At 43.0% G+C, this 19143-nt stretch overlaps 3 protein-coding genes across 10 annotated transcripts; all 3 read right to left on the bottom strand.

Annotated features, from left to right (window-relative positions):
- Positions 1 to 256: 256 nt before the first annotated feature.
- Positions 257 to 3714, bottom strand: LOC119123886 (very long-chain acyl-CoA synthetase-like). The gene is made up of 10 exons (XM_037253269.1): positions 3159 to 3714; positions 2405 to 2614; positions 2159 to 2317; positions 1968 to 2092; positions 1712 to 1906; positions 1553 to 1643; positions 1236 to 1434; positions 1005 to 1102; positions 811 to 941; positions 257 to 748 (listed from the first exon to the last, which is right to left on the bottom strand). Exons 1-10 carry the CDS (start codon positions 3622 to 3624, stop codon positions 572 to 574), a joined length of 1851 nt encoding a protein of 616 aa, XP_037109164.1. The 5' UTR covers positions 3625 to 3714; the 3' UTR covers positions 257 to 571.
- Positions 3715 to 4333: 619 nt separating this feature from the next.
- LOC119124543 (very long-chain acyl-CoA synthetase-like) lies at positions 4334 to 9047 on the bottom strand. Its single transcript, XM_037254633.1, has 10 exons — positions 8505 to 9047; positions 7382 to 7591; positions 7162 to 7317; positions 6908 to 7032; positions 6623 to 6817; positions 6462 to 6552; positions 6146 to 6344; positions 5979 to 6076; positions 4854 to 4984; positions 4334 to 4784 (listed from the first exon to the last, which is right to left on the bottom strand). Exons 1-10 carry the CDS (start codon positions 8959 to 8961, stop codon positions 4608 to 4610), a joined length of 1839 nt encoding a protein of 612 aa, XP_037110528.1. The 5' UTR covers positions 8962 to 9047; the 3' UTR covers positions 4334 to 4607.
- A 514-nt stretch (positions 9048 to 9561) lies between these two features.
- On the bottom strand, positions 9562 to 19010 carry cep152 (centrosomal protein 152). 8 transcript variants are annotated; one of them, XM_037254625.1, is made up of 29 exons: positions 18884 to 19010; positions 18678 to 18825; positions 18430 to 18527; positions 17184 to 17284; positions 16983 to 17043; positions 16592 to 16873; positions 16227 to 16371; positions 15919 to 16059; positions 15634 to 15773; positions 15371 to 15571; positions 15155 to 15302; positions 14978 to 15069; positions 14757 to 14911; positions 14472 to 14673; positions 14295 to 14399; positions 14074 to 14204; positions 13874 to 14002; positions 13661 to 13796; positions 13368 to 13547; positions 13041 to 13301; positions 12816 to 12947; positions 12066 to 12632; positions 11881 to 11956; positions 11612 to 11779; positions 11447 to 11540; positions 11236 to 11318; positions 11005 to 11161; positions 10623 to 10729; positions 9562 to 10557 (listed from the first exon to the last, which is right to left on the bottom strand). In XM_037254625.1, the coding sequence occupies exons 3-29, from the start codon at positions 18514 to 18516 to the stop codon at positions 9866 to 9868; spliced, it is 4773 nt and encodes a 1590-aa protein (XP_037110520.1). In that variant the 5' UTR covers positions 18517 to 18527; positions 18678 to 18825; positions 18884 to 19010; the 3' UTR covers positions 9562 to 9865. The 8 variants fall into 8 exon arrangements, with proteins under 8 accessions (XP_037110520.1, XP_037110519.1, XP_037110522.1 ...); XM_037254624.1 differs by having other exon boundaries at positions 18678 to 19010; XM_037254627.1 differs by having other exon boundaries at positions 10623 to 10726; positions 18678 to 19010.
- Between the last annotated feature and the right edge of the window lie 133 nt (positions 19011 to 19143).

Genomic DNA, 19143 nt, shown 5'->3' with positions numbered 1-19143 from the left:
CTAATCACAAACGAAATCACAAATCTTTGTGTTCTAAAAATATTTCCCTTCATAACATTTTACCTCACCTACTAATGACCAGGCCTTTCAGTCCTTTTTAAAAAAAAATACAGAAAAACAAATATTTCCTCATCAAAACTAACTAAATAATCCTCCACTCTCTTTCATCATCTGTGATATGAATTGTAACCCATAAAGCAGATAACGCAAATCATAATATCCGTTCAAATGTGCATCACTGAAAACTCCCTTCAGATAGGAGAAACTTTACTACAAAGTTTATTATCCAAAGTTCAAGCATGTTAATGTACACACACAACTTCATTCTGACACAAGAGCATTGTGGATAAATGATTTCAGTGTCATGTTTGAAATGCTACAGTTGATTTCATCCATCATGAATGATGAATTATTATCAGTGGCAGAGCACTGCCGTGTACCATCTTTTCTGTGGCTATCAGGGTTGGATCTACCATAAATAGTCTTGTGGTGCATCCCTGAGATAAATTGTTTGAAGCAGCAAATGTGCCTGTAAACAAAATGTCTTTACACTTATGCTTCAACACTTTTGTCAGAGTTTAATAAGGCCTCTGGTTATGGCGCTGTACACCTCCATGGTCATGGGAGCGAAGGTCTTTTTGGCCGCGTTGAAGTAATATAGTGGATCACTGATGAGGGCAGGGTTGAAGCCTTCTTCCACCAGCTTGACTTTCTTCAGTTTAAATGTGCCCGTCATCTCCAAGGAAGGCTGAATTACATGTTTTGGGATTATAAGCACAATATATGTACACATGCAGAAGGAAGCCTCACCTGGATCCTGATGAATCGCGGGCAGGCGTAGACCGGCAGGTAGTTGACAGCCTGCCTGTAGGTGTCGGCGCAGTCAAAGTCTTCTCCTTCTTTCAACGTGATTGCCGCCATGCCTGCTCGCCCCTCATTCCCTATCACGGCAAAGCGTTAATGCCGTCTCGTCTCACATACGGCACGAGTCGTTGACGCCTTACCGTTCACCTTAACACCGTAAACGTTGGCCTCTAAAATGCAAGGCGCCAAGGTGAGGACATCTGCTACCTCCGACGTGGCCACATTCTCGCCCTTCCATCTGTTCAGAAGAAAAGGAGTTTCACCTCATTTCAAACCCTATTCCTAAATTGAAACCCTAATTTAAGACCCAAACCTAATTTTAAAAATCCTACTTTGAAATATTAAAGTCATATCGTCACTTCACGACTTACCTGAAAGTGTCACCAACACGATCCTGAAAGTAGACAAAGTTGTCCTTGTCAAAGCGAAGCAAATCTCCCGTGTTGAAGTACAAGTCGCCTTTTTTCAACACGTCGCGGAGCCTCTTCTTCTCCGTCTGCTGCTCGTTGCCCGCGTAGCCCACAAAAGGCGACCTCTGCGTCACCTTCCCCACCAGAAGGCCCGTCTCACCTGACAGACAGCCATGATGCACAAAAGTCTACACCCTTTTGAAATGTTCATTCCTCTCTTCGTAATGGCAAACATTTTTGAACATGACGTTTTGTTTTTGTAAGTGTGTTCAGCTCACCTGTGGCCGCCTCAACGCAAAGACCCTGAGCGTTTCGGATAGGCTCCTCCTTCTCGATGTCAAACTTGATCAACAAGTACGGGAAAATTAACTGGAGGGAGAAGTTTACGGAGTGAGATATAAACCAACAAGCAGGGAATGATAAAAATGTTCACCTACCCTGTGGAAAAAGTTCATCCGTCCCACAGCGCCGACCTTAGAGCTGTAGTTAATAAATCCGATGTTCCCCTCTGTAGCCGCGTACAGCTCCTTTACTTTAATGTCACCGAAGCGCTTGAGAAACTCGGACCAGACGTCAGCGCGAACTCCGTTGCCCAGGGCGATCCGTACTTTGTGGTCCTTCTCATTGTCCTTCTGCCGAGGGGAACAACATCAGGGAATTGGGATCATCTCGAGGGAGGAGATCGTATCTGACCTTGGGCGTGTTGCAGAGGTAGCGCATAGTCTCGCCGATGTACTGCATCACGGTCACGTTATGCTCCCTGCAGTCGTCCCAGAACTGAGACGCGGAGAACTTCCTCTTCAGCACGACCGATATACCTGCAGCAACAGTCACTATATAGACATTGTTCGCATAGCTTTTGTTCAAATCGAAAAGGTCATGACCTCTCTCGATGCAGCCCCCTAACCCGATGAGGAAGCCTGAGCTGTGGTAGAGCGGCAGGTTGATATAGAAGACGTCGTTTCTTGTGACGCCGCACAGCGACTGGAGGAAGGATGCGGCCCACATCCTCTCGTGGGTGATGATCGCTGCTTTAGGCAAACCTATTAGGGACAAAAGTATTTTTTTCTGTCATATAAAATTCTCAAACACACTCAAAGGAGTTGTGGATGTTTTTGTCCCGTTCATACCAGTGGTTCCAGACGTGTAGATGTATATAGCAGTGCTCCTGACGGTAACGTTGGCTCGGAGGTCTTTGGGCATAGGTTGGTCCGAGGCCTTGGAGATCTTGTCAGCCAAGAAATTGACACCCTGCAACTCGAATGTTTTTGATAGGAAGTACACGTTGACCCCTCGCTCCCTCAACGCTGGCAAAACTTCCTCCACGGCCTCCTGCAGCTCTGCAAACACATATACATATTCTTATTACTTGACTTTACAGAAAGGAAAAATTTCTTCTGGCAAAAAATAAAATAAGAATAAAATAAAACATTTTTTAATTTGCATATATTTTATATATAATTATTTCATTATTTAATGTGAATAATGCATCTTAATAGTAAACATTTAAGGTTTCATGCTGGTAGAATTCAGATAAAAGCATATCAATTCAATATGAAATATTTTTGTCAGACATTTTTTTTCCAGCTCAACTTTTTCTTATCCAAGGTAGAAGGAAAGGTGTGCACGTGACCTTTAAACAGGATGGCCATAGTTCGAATGCCCAACCTCAGAACTTTGAGGTAGATGTGCTCACCACATCAACCTGCTGCAAAATTATCATTCAATCATCAGCCATAATTATTACCATTTTTTAAAATCGATTTTTACTTTGATTCTCCTCATTTTATGAATGGTTTTGCCCGTCATTCTGTTTTAAAATTAAAAATTGGCCCTTGAGCATGAGTCTGCCCAACTATGGCCCACGCACGTCACGCATCTCACCTGCCGACGTCACCAACACTTTAGCGCCGCAGCAGGAGAAGCAGTGCAGCAGAGACTTGGATCGGATGTTAAAGTTAAGCAGAGCAACCGGACAACCCAGTTTGGCGAGTCCCAGCCAGGTCCACACGAGGTTGGGCTCGTTGCCTAGAAAGAGGGCCACCGCGTCCCCCTCCCGTAGGCGCGCCTCCTGCTTCAGCACCCGGGCAAGCCGGTTGCTGCGCCGGTCCACCTCGCCGTAGGAGAAGCACTCGCCCTCAAAGTGCAAGAATGTCTTGTCCGGGTGTCTCCGGACCGCTGCAAGGAATCCGTCCAAGACGCCATAGAATGGTTTGCTCCGTTTGTACTTGATCAGCCTGATGGCGAGCAGGAGACTCCGGAGGATGTAGACGCAGTCGTCCAGCCAGTAGGGGAAGCGCGTCCTGAGGATGAGCAGAAAGCCACCCACGACCGACAGCCAGATGAACATCTCGAACCGATGGAGCTGACGAAGGACTGCGGCTCCGATCACAACAAGCCGCACCGTATGGGTGCGCGTGGTGCATTTGTGGCAAAGTTCAGCCGCGACACCTGACCCCTCCTACTTTCTGCGTGTTTTCGAGTTGCCACATCTCTTCCCACGCCCAGTCGAGAAGACACTGCGCGCGTTTTTCTGCCCTCGCATTCGCATTCTCCATCATCATATTGGCCCATCACAATCAACAAATCAAACTAATTTAAAAATGATGAACTGTGACTGAAATGAGATGACATTATGTGACACATTATTTACAATAAATAAATAAATGAATAAATAAATGAATAAATAAATAAATAAGTTTGAATTTCAATAACAATGTAGTGATGTGGTGGGGAAAAAACACTACAAGCTCTCTTCTACTTCTACAGCAGTTTGACAATAACAGGTTTTTGGAGATAACTTGTTTTAAAATAATAGTATTGTAGTGTAGCAGGAAGTTCGCATAAATCTCCATGAGGGGGAGGAATGTCAAGTATGAAACTGAGCCTTGTTTGTCTGATGACTGATGGCGTGAGACAGGGAGTGGGTGGTGTGTGTGTGTGGGGGGGGCGCAAATGCACAAAAACACGCGCACACACGCACGCACACTAAACATCAAATTGGAACTCTAATATACCATAACACTTAATCCCGGTTAAAGATTCACCCTGAACAACAATTACAACTTTCACTTTTAATTCTGAAATTGCACCTGTCCGCAGCTATGAAAAAAGTCAGGCAACAACAGTGTTTGTGGGCCATCCCAACACAGCTACAAAACATGTATTATGAAAATTAATTTCTATAACAATTAGCAACAAAATCATTTTTTCAAACTTAACAGTGAATAGTTTAGCAAATAGTCACAAGTATTATATACATTCACTAACACAGCCATCAAATTCATTACAAAATAGATTTCTTTTTTTATGGATCAAGTATATAAAAATTTGTTAAATTTTGATCTTGCCTGATAATACTGCATTGACTATATCCATTGTAAGTGGGACATATTTCTTCTCCTTGTCATCCAAGAAATAGAGTGGATCATTGATAGCAGAGGGGTCAAAGCCTTCCCTAACCAACCTGGTCTTCATCAGCTTGAATGTTCCCGTGACATCTAAGGAGCTCTGCCATTAAAGTGGAATTTAATATTATTTGCAAATACAACTCATTTGGTAACAAGATGCTTTGAGTACCTGAATCCTTATAAAACGTGGCCTGGCGTAGGTCGGCAGGAAGCTTTCAAGATGCTTGAAGATGCCTTCAGAATCCAACGTACATCCGTCTCGTAGAACTACGGCCGCCATGCCTACTCTGCCCTCGTTGCCTTTGAGCAGAAAAAAAAAGATATTTATTTGCCAAGTATTCCCTTTGTCACCACACAAACTACTTTGGAATTGTTTGGGAGATTGTTAGATTATTTGTGGAGTTACAAGCAGAATTCCATCACTGACCCACAATACATGAGCGTTGTTTGTGTATCGGGTGTGTGGTGCCATTGTACAGTAACCGCTTTATTCTCCATCTGACTCAGGTTTCCTTTGACATGGGTGAACTTTACATTCCACATAAAATGAGTCACAGTTCAGGTGGCGAAAGAAAACAAACATTGCAGGTGACACTGTTCTAAAACGCCCCTAGGAACCTCGCTGAAATGACGCAGTTCATTCCTCTTGGGCCTTCACTTCAGATTCAGGTGAAAGTTTAGGACTCAAACATTGAAAGAGTTCCAGACACGACGGGGCACACAGGCTATGTTAAGTGGCTCAGATGTGTGCGGTTGTTTCCAGAACAGGTAAGTGGCAGGACGGGTTTATCCATGTGATGCTCATTTCTTTTATTTGGAATCGTAGCTTCCTGCTGTGAGTCACAGTGAAGACGTAAAAAAAATGTGTTCAGAAATACATGATGAAAATAGCTAGAGTCATTTCGACAACAACGGTGACATGTTTTTTTCTTAAGCATTCTGACACGTCCAAATATAAACAAACATTCAATTAGTTGCTGTTTGTGCCACACTAATAAAGCTTGCTGATTGCAAAGTACACCACGTGTTAACGCGCTCACCAAAAGGTGGTGCAATTCCAGACAACTCCACAAGAGGACGCAAATACCAGCCACAAATACCAATGACTGCTGCCGCCCAGCAATTATAGAAAGCCAACAATCAAGACATTCATTAACCTTTTTGCAGAGCATAGGAGAGAGTTTTACTGTATCACTCACTTTTATCAGGTTGTAAAAGAAAGAAAGATTGTATTCATTATTGTCTAGTTATGAGACCCACGTTACATGGTTGTGAGTGGTGCACAAATACATACCTGGCACTTCCACACCATACACGGTGGCCTCAGTGATGCAGTCAGCCTGAGTGATGACATCAGCCACTTCATTAGTGGACACGTTCTCTCCCTTCCACCTGTTTAAAAAAACACACACACACGTCATACTCAGCTCAAACGAAGAAAAGAAAAAAGAAGAACCTCACCTGAAAGTGTCGCCGATGCGGTCTTGAAAGTAAATGAAGCCGTCTTTGTCGAAGAGCATCAAGTCGCCGGTGTTAAAGTAGACATCGCCTTTCTTTAAGACGTCGTGCAGCTTCTTCTTCTCGGTCTGCTGCAGGTCTCTTGCGTAGCCCAAGAATGGCGTGTTTGCAGATATCTTAGACACCAGAAGGCCAGGCTCACCTAGTCAAAAAAAAAAACTCAAGTACTGATAAATAATACTTTTATACAATCAAAAGGAAATGGGTTTCTCTAACCACCAGAGTCAATTTTCTGGTAATTGCTGTGGGAGTGACCCACCTTCAGGAACCTGGATGCAGAGACCCGATGAATCCCTCAGAGGTTGCTCCTCTTCCACATCATATTTGATCAGTGCAAAGGGATAACGCCACTGCAAGACAAACGATAGAGCTGATTGATTAAGAGCTAAAGAAAAAGCACCAAATGAAGTTCAGACTTACTCGAAACAAGAAGTTGGCTCGTCCCACAGCGCCGATCTTTCCGCAGTAATTCATGAAAATAATGTTACCCTCCGTTGCTCCGTAAAGCTCCAGGATTTGAATGTTTCCAAAGCGGTTTAAAAAATCTCTCCAAACGTTGGCTCGGATGCCATTGCCGATCGCAAGTCTTACATTGTGGATTCGGTCGTTGGGTTTCTATCGGGAGAATAAAGAAATATTGCGCCTTGGTTAATTCATATATTTCTCATATTTAAACTTAAGTGAGAGATAAAATCTGATGCCTACTTTTGGTGTGTTACATAGAAACCGCATAACTTCACCAATATACTGTATGGCAGTCACGTTGTATTTCCTGCAGTCATCCCAGAACTGAGATGAAGAGAATTTACTCTTTAGCGCAACTGTGATACCTGAATACAAAAGAACACATTCAACTAAGTACAGTAACACTAGTGAATATTGTGACAAGACTGTTTGACTGCATTTATTAACCCCTCAAGGCCCAAGTGTCACTCCTGTGATTGACCGGTGACACATACCTAACTCAATGGCACCCGCGAATCCAACAAGTCCTGATGTGTGGTAGAGAGGGAGGCTGATATATAGCACATCATCTGATTTCAAGTTGCATGAGCTCAGAACCATAGCCATGCGCCACAGTTTGTTGTGAGTTAGCACAGCTGCCTTAGGAAGACCTGTTCAAAAGAAGAGGGAAGTGAAGAAGCCATTTTGCAAAGTCAACAATCCAATGTGGCTCACCTGTCGTCCCTGATGTATACACATAGAAGGCAGGACTGTGCATGTTCAAATGCGATCTTAAATCTTTGGCGAGGGGTTCACAGGACATATTTGTCATCTTGTCTGCGAAGCCGTGCATGTCTGAATTTGTTTGTGTGTTCCCCAAGAAGAACACCTTCACCTGTTGCTCCAGAAGCTCTGGGAGAACCTCCATCACGGCAGCCTGCAAGTCTGAACACAAGTATTCAAGTTTTTCCCTAAATCTATTGGGGCCTATTTCAAATGTTGTCAGCCATTGTCCGATTACATAACGCATCCTGTTTGTTTGAACTACTCAGCATTTAAGGTTACTCATTTCTGTAGGGGGAGCAAAGCGCAAAACTTCCAAGTAAGAACCTTGGTTTTGTTTTGCACAATGTTATTTGTTAAATATTGCCCAAAAATTATTGATTTGTGGCCTGTAAGAGTGCTGAACATGGACAGCTTTCCATGTTCCAGTTAATTTGATTATGAAATCAGACAACCAGAAAATCCTGATGATTGGAAGGAAACATGGGACTATTTACCTAATTATGAACCTTTGCCGGGTGACGGCGTATTCTTACGCAAACACATTTATTTGCGCAGCAGTTGTAACCTCACAACAGTAAACATCTGTGGAACTATTTACAGATGTATGAATTTACAGTATGTAAATATGAGCACTTAAACGGGATTAAGGAATTATCTTAATATTCGTAATGACAGACAGGTTATTTGAATACGACAAATTCATTTGTGGTTAAATTGGAAAGCATTGGTTTTACCCCACTAGTTAAAAACTTGAATGCCGAAATTTGCAATGACAGTGATTTTCTGTAAAAGTGAAAATAAACACAACAAATAAATATAATAAACATAATATAGGTAAATACTATTAAATATTGTTATATATATTTCAATTTATTATGTCAAAAATAGTTTTATATAATTGTTTTTCTTACCATTTATTTTTTTACTTATTTTAATTTTAGTCCTCAATTTGATCTAGCCCGGGAAGAAGGGGATTTTTCTTGATTTTTTCATTATTCCAAATTATTAACAATTCCATCGTGGAGCGCTTGTCCTATCGCACAATGTGAATTTTTCTCGATAGACACTTCACCTTGAGCCACCAGCAGAACTTGAGCGCCGCTGCATTTGAAGCAATGCAGCAGAGACTTGGACCTGATGTTGGTGTTGAGGAGCGCCACCGAACATCCAAGCTTGAACAGAGCCAACCAGAGCCACACGAACATGGGCTCATTGGCCACGAACAAAGTCACCGTGTCGCCTGGCTTAACTTGACCACTTTGCAGCAGCAACCTGGCGGCCTGGGTGCTGAGTCGGTCGGCCTCCTGGTACGTGAACGTCTCATCTTTGAAGAGGAGGAGCGGCTTGTGCGGATGCTTCTTCGCTCGCTCCAAAAAACGGTCCACGAGAGTGTAGTTGGTCTGTGTGTAGTGCAAAACTTTGCGTTGTAATCGCAGACTTGTCACGATAAATTTGACATCCTGGTAGAAGTAAGGGAAGCGAAAAAATAGGCCAACCGCAAAGGCTGCGAGGACCAACCACAAGAGCATTTTTTCTTCGTCTGTGGAGCACAATCTGCATTTAGACTTAGTAAAAAAAAAAATTGCACAATCGGCAGCATATCGTGGGCAGGGTCGCTCCAGAGATGTGGGTGGAGGAAAGTCAAGCCCACAACAGCGCTCAGATTTCACAGGAATCCACCAAGTCAATGATTGCCAGTAAATTACCTGTCATGTGACATTTTTTCCACAACGTGATGGTGCAGTTTAAAACTTTTGCGCTTGTTTGCTTTTTTACTTACTGCCCGCTCCACTATTCAGTGCAGTGACTCTGAACTTTTATTTTATCTTAAAACATACTTAACTAAACGCTGCAATATGATTGGCTTCTGCATCCGCGTAAAATACGCCTACTGTATTGTGTCTGTCTTTCAGAATCCAAACCATTTTGATTATTTTGTACAAATATGGGGACAAGCGGTATAGAAGATGGATGATATATATAGTTGGTATTGTCATCGCTTAGATTTTGATTATCAACTACAAATGCATCTTCCTAGCTCTCCTGTTTTATCTCCCCCCATTATTAGGCGGCAGTTGTATGATTAGTTTAGAGATCTTTATATTTTTTTTTGCACAATTTTGAAATCATTATCTTTGTGTAAACCAGTTCATTTGTTTATTAAAAGAAAATATAAAAAATACTTTAAAACAACAATCTCTTATATAAAAAAAATGTACAGTAGATTTGAAAAGAGCAATGAGTGGAATTTCTGTTATTGCAAGAGACATCCATAAATATAAGTTGGTGTGCAAATTTTGACCTGTCGAAACATTGAGTGAAAATAAAAAAAGCTCAATGATATAAACACTTATAGCCACTTTCTGAAAACCTGGTTTTGAATTGAAATGTAGAAGCTCAACAGCGTTTTCCTTTGGACACATTTTGTCACTGTCAGTTTGGTTGGTTAAACGGGCTGTCAAAGCCGCTGTCCTGCTGACATCGTCTCAACTCCGAGAACAGAGGCCCACTCAGCTTTTCTCCCTCTGAGCCCAGTACGGGCTCCCTCTTTGTGTTCAGCTTCCCTTGATGGGCTGACGTTTGGGTTTGAGTCCAATTCTCTTGGGCGATGTCATTATAAACCGTCAAGTCAGACGTGTCCGGGGTGAGCTGATCAAACTGGCTGAAGTCAGGGGCAGAAACTGAGAACGGCTTCACCGACTCTACTTTCCTCCCCGAGTAAGACACTCGAGGGAGGTGGTGGCTGTCTGAGTCACTGCTGCTCAGGCTCCAGTTAGTGCGTTTATCATCCCTGACTGGGAAATCCTGCGTGACACAGGGTTCGTTTGGCGTGTCCGCATGGCTTCCCGGTTGTCCACCCTGCAGGTACGCCTCCCTATTTTTGCTCCTCAAAGGAGCAGAGCATGAAGAGGACACTTTGTGAGGGTAGAGTTGCGCATCTGCCGAGTCCTGGTTGTTCACAAGTTTAGTCCGCGCCCGAGTTGTTTTTTGCTCCAAACCCGACAACTTTTTCCTGTGGGTTCTATCCTCCGTTCTTTTGTCAAGTGGTCCAGATGACGGGTTCTTCAAAAAGTCTGTCTTACTTGCTGGGGCAGGCCCAGTGGTGGACATTACCGTGATGCCAGCTGTCAACACAAAACAGTCTTAAAATTCAGAGTAAAAACAAAACAATGTATTTCAGAACACTCACTTGGTAAAGCGTGGTTCTTTCCAGATTTATTCTTCACAGGTGTCTCTAGTACTTTAGCCATGGCCGCCAACTTGCTGGCAGCATTCATTATTTTCTTTTCAGCCCTGCTGAAAATATTAAGATTAATGTCAGCTTGATTAACTTCAGTGGTGGCAAGTAATTACATCAAAATTATTAAATTACTGAACTTCAGTGGAGTTTTCAGGTGTACTTGAGTATTTTTTTGCCAAAATGGGATTCTCACTATTCTCAATATTTCAAAGTGTGTAATATTTTTTTCTTAAACACGAGTATCAGCACTTCTGCTAAAGTACATAGTGTTAAGGAAGGCCAGTGATTTAGCAAAAAAACCAAAAACACGATGGCAATCGTGTCTGCTCACCCCGTGGTTTTCCCGTCGTCCTCCAGCAATTCCTGCAGGCAGGTCAGGTAATAGCGTCGCATTTTGCGGGCCGTGTCCTGCCTCTCCTGGAGCACCTCGGTGCGGATCATCTCAGCTGCTCGCTCGCGGCTTTCTTGGAGATAACGCAGCATGTCTCCTGAAGGACCAAAACATAACATTTTGGAAATTTGCCATCCAACTTTCTGTCTTGCTTGTGGCAGAATCACCAACCTCTTATTTTTTCAACAATTGTCAAGTATTGCTGCTTCATTTCTTCCAGGCCCTCTTGAAGAGTTTGTTGATGATTTGAAGGCCTGAAAATGGCAACATCACTCTTTATTTTAGAGAAAGAAAAAAAAATCCTCACATTGGGTATCTAAATATTTGCCATGCTCATAGTGATATACTATTTGTTTTTATATGTTGTGAAAATTTTAGCTACATCACAAACCCAGCATCTTCTTTGCTTCGCTTCGCTTCCTCCAGTTGTAGCAGATGCTCCTCATTTGCCTTTTGTAATCGGCGCTCGTGTTCGTCTACAATAAACAGTAGAGATTAACACAATGAACGGCGGGAAATATTCAAACCGCATTTGTTCAAACGTTACCTTTGAGTTTCTGTATGGTTGTTTTGTGTTCTCTGACGCTGTGCTGGAACTGCCGGCAAGCTTTTGCCAAGTGCTTCTGAAGCTCCTGGTTTTTCTTCTCCAGTTTACTGGCGGTGTCTGCGCAATCCTTCCTGCTGCAAACCTGCCCTCCACTCTGGGCTAAGGAGCCTATACAGGGCAGATTACAGCTTCATGTAAATTCTCCACAAAGCAGATATTTATTTATTTCATTTTCAATCCACTCAAAGCGCAATGAGGCTTTTTCCTACTTTGCATTTTGTTGATTTCTCTTTCGTGCTGTTCTTGCGTTTCTCGTAGCACACAGCTCAACTGAGCCTCACTTATCTGTGGGAAAGGGAGAAAAAAAATCCGTCAAGGTAAAGCAGCTCACCCAGATCATTGCTATGTTTCAGGATAGGCAAACAGTTAGCTCCTGATGGAATTAAGAACATACTTTCTTCCATTCCTTCTTGGCCTGGCACACAGCTTTGTCAACAATGTCTATGCAGCAAGTTTGAATCACGTGCGTTACGGCGCCCTCTGACACGCGGCCTCTCACGCGCTCTGTGAAACTCTGCTGCTCAGTCCTGGAAGTGCCGAGAAGCTGCGTCTGGACCTCCGCCAGAGCAGTTTGAAGCTCCAAGAGGAAATCTTCCCTCATCTGTCGCTTCTGGGCTTGTTCCTTCTCAGCCTGCTGATATCTCCACTCATCCTCTCTGGCCCTCAGGGTCTGCAGCAGAGCTATCTCCTGCTTCTTATGCTGCTCCTGGAGTTTGGTTTGGTACATTTGCTCGCTGCGAGTTTGGACAAGGGAGATCTCTTGCTGTTTGTCTCTTTTCCAGGCTGCTCTGGCTCCGGCAAGTTCAGCCTCCAACAGTGCGGCTTGTTCTCTTCGTAACTGCTCCAGCTGAGTCTGGAGAGTCACCACCACCTCTTGCTCTTTAGTCGTACCACATCTTTGACCTTGGTCTTGTTGCTGCTTGCGCCACTCCGCCTCTGCTGCCCTCAGAGCCTGCGATACCTGGTACATGTCCAACAAGCAGTAGAAGCATTTGTTTTTCTCCATGAGAATATGGTAATATCGCACCATCAATATGAGCTGTTTTCATATAAAAAAATGAAATACTGTTTGCTTGTAAATAAAATGTATAAATGTCACATGTTGGTTAATTTTTCCAGTAATTACCTCAATGATGTGCTTTACCTTTTGTTCCACGTCTTGTTTTTGCAGCTCTTCCCATTTCTCTTTCTCTCTTTGGAGCAAGGCTTGGTATTGCGGCAATGAAGGCAAATCTTCAATCCAGCGGTTATAGGCCCTGGTTACTGCTCCTTCAACCTGTAACAAACACATTTGTGTTTACTCTAAAAAAAAAATGCACATGGTCTCACATTCCTGAATTGTTATGACATCCTAATTACAGTATCAAACCTTATTGGCCAAATCGTGGAGATGTTTCTCCTGATTCTCCATCTGGACTTGTTTCCTGGCTTCTTCCACCGCTCGGCGTTGGACTTTGTCAGCTTCCGCTTGCAGCTGCTGTCTCTGGGCACAGAGTTTGGAGTCCAACTCCTTGACGGTGACGGTCAAAGCGTTTGCTTCCGTCTCCTCTGTCTGACAGGTTGCCTCAGAGGTCTCGGGTTGTTTTCCTTGCCTGGCTTCCTCCAGCTTCAGAGCCCAAGTCTTCTCCGTCTGCACAGAATCAGAAGCAAACAAAATGATGCTGCTAGTTGCTCCTCCAGAGATACACAGTCATACCTGATGTCGCGCTTCATCCCAAGCAGCCTTGGCCAAGGCTATGTGAGATTTCACCTGCTGCTGGATCTCAGCCTCCTTCTCCTTGGACCAGAGAGCCTTGAGCTGGGCGATGGAGGCCTGATGCTGCACCTCTAGCTCAGTCCTTAGTTTCTCCACATCTGTGCTGCTCTCCCCTTTTTTCTTTTGTGTGGGTGTAGCAAATCAAGAAAGTGTCATCATATATTTTACCAATCAATTTCTAGGGAGCAGCAGATTTTGATATTTTGATATTGAAGATGTCTGATTGGGTATACCTCAATTTCTTTCCTCAGTGCATCCTCCGTGGCTTTGTTTCTGATGCTTTCCTCCAAGATTTCCTTTTCCTTGCAGACAGATATGTAACACTCTTGCACAGCCAACACCTTATCACTGGCCTCAGAGAGCTGAGAGCTGGGCAGGAATGAATCCACAATGAGCTGCTTCAATACAGTTAGTTCAAAACTTAAAATGTCCCGACGGGCACGTACTTTAGGTCTTGGATTTGTCGCTCGTGTTGTGCCGTCAGACGTTCAAGCTGATCGTTGTGTTGCAGCATGAGCTCCGTCCTGACTCGTTTCACCACGTCATCCCTGTGCTGCTGATTAATCCGCTCGGATCTTCATCGAGAGACGGACATGGTTAATGAAAAAGAGTCAAGATTTCATTTGCTCCCTTGTGTTTGTCTTACTGCTGAGCAGCCGCCTGCTTCTCCTGGTGCAACTCTTGAATCATCTCTCTCGTCTTGACGCAGAGCTCTGAGTTGGCAGAACGGACCTTTTCCTCACTCTGCTGCAGCTCTGCAATTTTACTTTGCAGCCCCTAGAATTGAAAGACAACAATAGTAGCAAACCTCCATATTGTCATTTAGTAAACACAACGGGGCCTTTAGCAAAATGACTGATGACCAACCTCCACTTGATCTTGCAAGCGTTCTTTGTCTTCCTGGAGTTTCACTAACTCATTCTGGTCCTCTGCAGTCAAGTTTGGATGTTTTACCTGGATGGATTGTCTAACCTGTGGCCAAGCAAGCTTACGTCAAACTTGGATCATTCATTTCAGTGTCAGATTTTTCATCATAGTGCGTACCGATGAGCTGAGCTTGGCTTCGTCTAATTGGTTCTGCAGCTCGTCTGCCCGGGCCCGACTCTGTTGAAGCTCCTCCTGCAGGTGACTGATCTTCTGCCTCTTGCTCTTTAAACTCCCCAAGCAGCGCTGCATTTCCACTTGCAGTTGGCGCAAAGCTTCATCCTGAGGCAGCTGCGAGTCTGACAGGGTGGCCAGGGCCACGCTGTTCACGCAGAAAGAGTTATTTGAAAAGAATTATTTGAGAGAATATTACATGATTAAAAAATGAACTGGTTGGAAAAGTACCTGCGGAGAGAACCATTGGTTTTCTTAAAGCCTAACGCCAAACAGGATTCAGAGAGCTGGTTCTGGCAGTCCCAGTTGGGCTCTAATGCAATAACGCCATGTTTTAAAGCAGATTCATACAGCATGATCTGCTCCTTCAAGTCAGCAAGATCCTCCTACGGGGTAAAAAGAAAATGAGAAACAAAGTGATTCTTTTTGAGACACAAAACCGAATAACAAACCTGTAGGTCTCTGTTCATATTGTCACTTAAAACCTTGGCCGTTTGAGCCTGCTGTAGTTTGATTTGGATTTGACTCATTTCTTGCACAGAACCTGGAGAAGAAATAAAAATCGGAGTAAAGCCAAAGAAAAGCTGGCTAAATAACGGCTGTCTACATTTAAGACAACTTTGGCTCACTCGTCTGCAAGAGCTTGGCACATTGTTGCTGACTCTTCTCCAGACTCTGGGTGAGAGCATTGACCACTCTGGCTCGCTCAAGTTGCTCTTCTTCCCGTTGCCGCTCCAACTGTTTCACCTGCTCACGGAACTTCTGACTAGTATCCATCTGAAAAGCATCGTCATGACGTTTAAAAGCAATTAGACAAAAGATAGGCCAGAAGTAAAAATCCAAACCTGTTCCTCCATAGCTTGAGACTTAGCATCAAGCTGCTGCTGTAAAAGCAAGAGCGCGGCCTCATGCTGCTCCTTGATGACGGCGAGGTCTCTGTCGTGCTGCTTACGTGATTTGGACAGCGTGTCCGAACGACACAGCTCCAACATCTGCTGCTTCATAGTGTCAACAGCGGCCTCGGCCACCCGCTGCTTCTTTGTGTTCTGAAATTAAACTTTATATCAATGCTTTCTGACGCGCTACTGTACGAGCTCTTCCAACTTACCTCCTGGTCTCGCTCATTCAAGGTTTGTATTTGCTGCTCCATCGTCTTGAGTTTGCTTTGCATTTGAAGCTCCCGCTCTTTGGCCTCCCCCAGGAGTCGAGTCGATTCCTTAAGACTCGCGGCAAGGTCATTTTTCTGATCTGTGCGTAAATAAATCAAAAGTGAATTGCAGACAAGTGTCTAGACTGTAGATATGGATTTTTTTGGTCCAAGTAATATCAGATTTAAGTTGTTTCCTTCTCTCGGGGCCACATCATTTCATCAAAGACAGAAAAGGAAAAGTACCTTTAGCAATTGCCAACTGGTGCTCAAGGTATCTCGTGTTGCGCTTTGAATCCTCAAACTTTTGCTCCAAGTCCTCATTTTGCCTTTTAAGAGCTACGTTGAATATCTGCAACTGGGTAATCTGCTCTTTCTCAGCAGTTTCTAAAAGATAGCAGAAAGGAACGTCAGTCAGTGAAACTTCAAATGGCTGAAACTTCAAATTGCATCTTTGGTTACAAGTACTAGGCATATAGCATACAAAAAAAATTGCTATAGGCCGAGAAATGTTTCCCAACCTCTGGACATTGTCAGACAACATTGAGACTTACGCTGTGTTGAGTCAAGGAATTCTCTTTGTAGTTGATCGAATGGACGCTGTTGATGTGTAGCCTGTGAGCTCAACATCTGACGTGGAGGGCCGTGAGGATTGTAGCTGACCTGGTAATCATCCGCACGTCGTTCCACTGCTCCAGGCTTAAGATTCGAAAGAAGAAAACACCGAAAAAGCAATATTTAAATGAAAACTTCTTTTGTGTCAAGTTAGGTAGTTATCTATTCATTTTATTGCGCTTCAAAGAGGCTAATTGCTTCATTCTGGTTTATTTTTTTTTTTTTTTTTTTAAAAGCGGCTAAAATTACAATATTAATTTCCAGTAAAATCGCTTTTTCTGGCAGAAGAAAGAATCAGCCTTACCTGAGATTGCACTCTGGGATTATTACAGTCACTAGTTCCATCTCCGTTGCAGTTGACAATGTTATTAGCACGAAGGTGTAGCTCATATGGATCATCTGTGGAGAAACCATTGGCTTCTGAAGATCGTTCTGTTCCCATGCTGTTTTGGGTGCAGTCTTCCTGGGTGAACTGAGAATCTGAATGCTGGTTCCAGATATGAGCCGAAGGTTGAGAATGACCATTGCTCTGAACGCCTCCATCTTCATAAGTAAAATCATGATGATCGTAGTCTTCTTCATAGCTCTTTTATGAGACATTGAAAGTTTGGTGGTTATTTTTCAATTGAAATGAAAAGACAAAACTGGTGTCAGGTATGTATAAATAATAAAATAACAAAAACATAAAAACATGCCTGCTCATGAGAATTTGGCCTGGGATGATCTGACCGCTGTTGAGTCCATTTGGACTGTGGGCTGTAAAGAGACACCAAAAGCACTCAACAATCAACTCCACAATCAATGGTTATTAATCAATCGACTAGCAATCTTGTATCCCATCTCGAGTAGGAACAACACTGAGATTCGGCAAAAGCCATTTCATTCAAGCATGTTACCTGGTTTCAGCATTTCTATTTATCAATTCCTGCTCTGTGCAGGAGGAGTCTCTGCTGTCCTCCAGCATGTCATCTGGCATGTTTGCGAGGAGATTGTGGAGCTGCAGGGAAAAAAAAAAAAAAAAAAACTCAAGGCGGTGAGTCATCATGTTTGTGCTGCAACCAAGGGATAGAAACACAGAACAAAAAATATGCAATGTCAAAAATGTTTAATCGCATGAAGTCTCCATTTGATAGGTATTAAAAAAATAAAAACTGCAAATTATGATGTCAAGAAGTAGCACTTCATATTTACAAATGAAATAAAATCTTTCATTTTGGAATTACTACTTCCTAATTGGGCTTCTAATATTTGAGTAAAAGTATATGCTTTGTTAAATCATAATAAAACAGCAGTACAGTTTCAGTGACAAAAACAATTTCAATTATTGTCTCCACATTAACCAGCTTTGCCCCTTTGTATCTCAGTAACAAGTATATTCTTCTTATGTCAGAAACAGGCTTAATATGCTTGCGTTATTCCAGCGATTCAAATAAAACCAGCTGGACTTACTTCCCATAAGGACCGTTGAATCGTCTGTAAATCCTCCACCGTGTCCTCAACCGAAGGACCCATATTATCCCATTTGCACATTTAGCACAAGAAAATGTATCCACTTCAAGCGCCAATCCAATTCATTGCATCCCAACTGATTTCACATTTCAAAACAACCAAAGAGTCCATGGCATGCTGTCGACTGCGGGCACGACTCATGTGCTCCATTGTTTGAACAAAACATATAGCAAAGCTAAATGGAGCAGAAACATTCCACTTACTGGCAGGAAACATTTTCCACTTGACTAGTTAATCTATAAAACGTAGGATCCATTGCTAAAATAAAAAAGTAGATGATTAATAGATTCACAACATCCAGTTAGTCTTTTTGTTGCAGTCTTCGAGAACATAATTCTTCATGCTTGCTCTTAAGTGGCATTGTGAACAAAACAAGTAATAGTATGAAAGTAGGTTAACCACATGGCGGCCGGCTACATCCAGTGACACACCAGGAAGAAGCCAACAGGGCCAATCGCAACACAAAGCAACATATTGAGGGGATGAGTCATAACAACAACCCTACATACCAGCCTCGTTGTGAAGGTTTTATGCTAATCCTCAAATAGATCCAAACAAAGACACATATTTGAAGCTCACAATTGTAATATTGGTGAATGGAATGATTATATTGATATTAATACTGTGTTGTACCTCTTGTTTTCTCGCAAGGTCATCTTGGTCGTATTCTTCCTCATCATCCTGGGTTTGGAGAGCAGCAGTATCAAAATCTATAGACATGATGGGTTTTGCTGCACGGGGAAGATATATACATAAATATGAAAATACAAGAATATGAATACCTCTGTATTTATTGTAAGGTTATCAGATGTAAAACGAGAGTTGCCTGAAATTAGGATAATGTTGCGCGTAACAGTGTATACAAAAGACAATTACCTTACCTTTAGACACACCCCGTGGACAGAATTTCACGTGGTTATTCCTCTCTTAAAAATGACGTTAATGGTTGATAAATGCTCGCCACATTGTTGTTTACAGTGCAGCGAGGCAAGCTAACCAGCCTCGACGGAGTCACGTTAGCTTCCTTTGCTATTACAGAAAAGAGAAGTAAAATACAAACGGACCATTTTTAAAAGTGTCCGCATACCTTTGTTGGTGGGACGTGATTATTAATTAACCCGTTGTTAGTTTAATTTGTTGTCATTTGGCCCAGCACTTTGCTTCGTAAGCTATAAAAGCTAAAAGTGGCTAACCGGATGTTCGCTCGTCCTCGTCCACTTTGAAAAGTCGCGCGCAGTTGCGCGGCGCTCGCGCCAATGAAACCCAGTTTGGAACGTTTTTGATACGCGTTCACACACATAATGCACCAGCCAACATTTGCATCACGTTTACATCACGTTGAACATC

This window comes from Syngnathus acus, chromosome 6 (genome assembly GCF_901709675.1).
Source record: "Syngnathus acus chromosome 6, fSynAcu1.2, whole genome shotgun sequence".
In the NCBI taxonomy this organism is placed as follows: domain Eukaryota; kingdom Metazoa; phylum Chordata; class Actinopteri; order Syngnathiformes; family Syngnathidae; genus Syngnathus; species Syngnathus acus.
This window is presented reverse-complemented; position numbering and strand designations above follow the sequence as displayed.